The sequence below is a fragment of the Pterocles gutturalis genome, unplaced genomic scaffold (assembly GCF_000699245.1).
Source record: "Pterocles gutturalis isolate BGI_N339 unplaced genomic scaffold, ASM69924v1 scaffold525, whole genome shotgun sequence".
In the NCBI taxonomy this organism is placed as follows: Eukaryota; Metazoa; Chordata; class Aves; order Pterocliformes; family Pteroclidae; genus Pterocles; species Pterocles gutturalis.
In genome coordinates, this window is record NW_010140385.1 from 25,820 (window position 1) to 29,709 (window position 3,890).

Here is a 3,890-nt window from a genome sequence, read left to right on the forward strand (position 1 = left end):
CCCTCATATCAAGGATGCAGTGAAGGTATACCTGATTCCACTTTCATTGGAGGGTTTTTAATGCTGTACAGCAAATACAATAGGACACAGGCATCTGAACAATTAAGATTAAAAGAAATACTGAATTGCTCTCTTATCTGTTGAATGCCATCCATCTTCTGTAATTAGAGACTCTGCTATTGTGTATTTAAATGCAGGAGGACAGATTTCAAGATGCTCGTGTATATTTTGGTACTTAATTAATGGCAGCTTAGCTCTTGCAAGAGTTCCAAAGGTGTCGTTGTGCTAAATACTATACATTCACAGAGTAAGAAATGGATTGTGTCTCTTCAAATTGTAAACAAGGACACGGTAAATGGTGAAAGAGTGAGAGGAATTCTCTACAGTTATTGACCACAGCCTTAGGCTTGGGATTAAAAGACATTCCCATAGTTAGCTAAGAGACATAAAGTTTAGAATTTCAGCTTCATCTTATGACGTAGTTGGACCAATTTTTTGATACTGCTGTGGTGGCCTAAGAGTTGCTGAGGTGGTTTGAGAAGTTACTGCCCTTCTGTCCTTTCTGACTCTGACCATTCCTGCAGTGGAGCTGAAAGGAACATGTAGGTTCCCTGTTCTTCCCTTATGCTGGGTCTTGACGGCTGAGTTTGATGATGACTGGTAGGTTAGACCAAGCTGCCGGATGTTTCCTTCAAACAGCTGAGGCACATGCACCAGCTCTGCTTTGCTGCCCTGCGTGGGAGGCGAGGAGGGCAGGCAGGAGGGATGAGGAAAGAGAAATAGGTGGCTTAAGGACAGTGGCATCTTCAGCTGGTGCCAGCTATGTTGTCTGTCCACAGTTAGGTCTTACCCAAGTGATTTGACTCAAAGCAGTGCTACTAAGCCAATACAAAGGAGAAAATAAGGTTTAAATTAAGAGGGAGCCATCTTGTTTCTCTTAGATCTTCTTTTGGTTTAAGTACTAAAAGCTATAATCAGTTTTTCTCTTGGTCTGTGTTGCTTTCATGAGAAAACCCATGTAAGAGCATTTTGGATATAGGCCCAGTGTTTTCTTCTCTGTTATGGCAAATATGTAAATTTAAAACCTGACTGAACACTTGTTTAGTTCCATGTCTGAAGAAGGCATTTATGCATGTGAGGATGGAAAAAACGTAAGGCAGGCATTTTTTTTAAGGAAATTTGGCAAGACTCCCCTCTCAAGGAGGTGCAAAGTAATAAATTCTTTCATAGCTTGTATCATCTATTGTGCTGTCCAAGTTGATTATGAAGCAGAACTGCGATAGTGTTGCCTGGAACTTTTTTTTTCTTTTCAGCTTGTTTAACTGGCATAATGATGTGAATGCTGCAAGGGAGAGTTATATATTCTGTATTAGCTAATGCATGGTTTTATATAACAGTACCTTTGTGCATATACAGTACTTAAGTGGGCCACATTTCCTGAAATTTCAAATTAGTTTACTGGCACTTTGGTTTTCTCCCTTTTATTGCTAATCTGAGAGTTCCATATATATTAACCAAAGGTAAATGTCTCTTTGAAAAGGAGAGTAATGCATCCTCCTTAGCACAAGCAGGAAATATAATATGATACCTGTTCAGGGAGAAGGAGGATGTAATGTTGAAGGGAGGGTTGGGCATCCATCCTATTCTTACACCCTAAGTGAGATTGACAACATAGAAAATGTTATTATATTCATAGTTTTTGTAGTGTGGAATTGTCCTGCAGATTTCCTGTTGGGAAAGAAAATTCAGAGAAGGAGGCATTCCCAGGGACTCTAAGAAAGCTTGGAGCGGGGTGGGGAGGGGAAGAGATGTGCAACAAATCGCTAGAATGCAAAGCATTTTTTCAAACTAAAATTTTTAAATCGTGCAAATGTCTCTTTCCTGTTGGGTCTGTGCTGTTTGCAAATAGATGTTTACATTTAGAATATTGGCATTTAATAATTATGACTATTGTTTTTGTTTTTTTTTAATTGTAGGTATGAGAAGGTGCCAGTAATTCTGGTTGGTAATAAAGTGGACCTGGAAAGTGAGAGAGAAGTATCATCAAGTGAAGGCAGAGCCTTAGCTGAAGAATGGGGCTGCCCCTTTATGGAGACCTCTGCTAAAAGTAAAACAATGGTGGATGAGCTCTTTGCAGAAATTGTTAGACAAATGAACTATGCAGCACAGCCAGACAAAGATGATCCATGCTGTTCTGCATGTAATATACAATAGCATTAAAAATGACCTAACCTGGACTTAATTTGCAGAAATTTTGTAAGGTGGTAAAACTGTCTACTTCACTTCCTGGTTTGTGGATCACTTGAAATACATCTGTAGTGAAGTAGCAACATTAACTCAGAGCTGAGCATTGAAAGTCAATCACTGACTCTGAATATAATTGGGTTAAATGACCACGTCTCACACGTTTTTCCCTTTGAGCACCTGTAATTTTATGGCAAAGCCAGTTAATCTACAGGGTCGTTCCAGTTGAGCATACGTGTGTTGTCATGTCAGACAGCAACAACAGCAACTATTTCCGAAGAAGTTTGAAAACTTTTGGAAATGGGGAAACAGAAGCAGTGGAGAGAGTATCTCTGAAGACCATTCACAACTAGCATAAGCGTGAAAGGAGAGCCAAGTCTTTCAGTGTCTAATTACCGTGCTTCAGGACGTGCGCTATCACTTGTGGCCAAGTTTGTTCAGTCAAATATGTTGATTTCACCAGAACTTCTGACAGTGTTAGAGGAAGAGACTACCAGAGACCTATATAGTTTGGATTTTTTTCGAAATTGATGCTATTATTTCTACACTTTATCCCACATCTTGAAATAGAAAACATTGCATCAGTGTGTGAAATGAAAGGCAAGATCTGAAAACAAATAATGGGTGAAGAAATAGTCTGGCATTGGAATGTTTTAAATCTTTTGTTTTGCTGCTCAAAAATGGAGGATCGCTTCAGGTTTTGGTCTGCAAAAAGCCAAACAAACCCTCTGTTTACAAAGCAGGAAGCATCTTTATTTATCACTTTACTGAACAAGGAGGAAGCAACTGTGATGAAAAAAAATTGCTGAGCCTTACTAACAAGGAACACTTTAATAGATTAACTAGTACCATCTTGTAAGGAAAATTAAGCCATGTTGCATCCATATGTTCCCTTCTGCAGAAACCTTGTGGGACAGTATGAACATCTTGCATTTTTAAGTTTGTTAAAGACAACAGTTTTTCTTGCCTTTAAGGGCTACGTTCTCTGGTGTGATCCCTAACTAACCTTTGAAAATCAAGTTTGCTATTTGATAGCTTTAATGTTGAAAACTTAAATTGAATAACCATGTGAAATCATTTGGTTCAGAGGTGAAATAGTTATGCTTGTAATTCCTTAGGTGAGTGTGGAAATGGCTCTTTAAGTGCCTGACACACTATTCAAAGGTTGCCCCAATTATTGGAGTGTTAAGTGGTGGGAGCAAATATTTTATTTTGAAAGGATGCTTGAGCTCTGACTTGCTAGTTTCATAGCAGTGAAGTATTTATCATTTTGCATGACTAATGGCACAGAAATACCTATTTCGAAGTCTTACAATCAAAGTATAGAAAAGTTTTCAATCACAATGTTTAGATTTTAAATGCTGGAGAGATTGTCTTGAGCTGGATCTTTTATAGGTAAAATTGGCCATAAAAATACAGAGTCACTGAGCCTGTGGTCTAAATAACACCGTGCGTTTATTAGTTTTTCAATCTTGTGCGGTAACAGTGTAGTTCCTTGTGTTTAAATGAGTGAAAACAGGGCTGCTGGGGTGTGTGTGTGTGTTGAGCCTGTATGTGTGTGTGTATATGGCCCTTAGAAATGCTGTAATTGGAGTTAGGTTTGTGAGTTTTGCCTCCATCTGCAGAACTTCCTAAAAACACTCTCA

General features: G+C 38.7%; 1 protein-coding gene across 1 annotated transcript; it reads left to right on the plus strand.

The window, feature by feature from the left end:
• Positions 1-1,976: 1,976 nt before the first annotated feature.
• On the plus strand, positions 1,977-2,214 carry LOC104469193 (ras-related protein Rap-2a; the record flags this gene model as incomplete). The annotated part of the gene is made up of 1 exon (XM_010083614.1): positions 1,977-2,214. A coding segment is annotated over one exon (238 nt), but the record flags the coding sequence as incomplete, so codon positions are not given.
• Between the last annotated feature and the right edge of the window lie 1,676 nt (positions 2,215-3,890).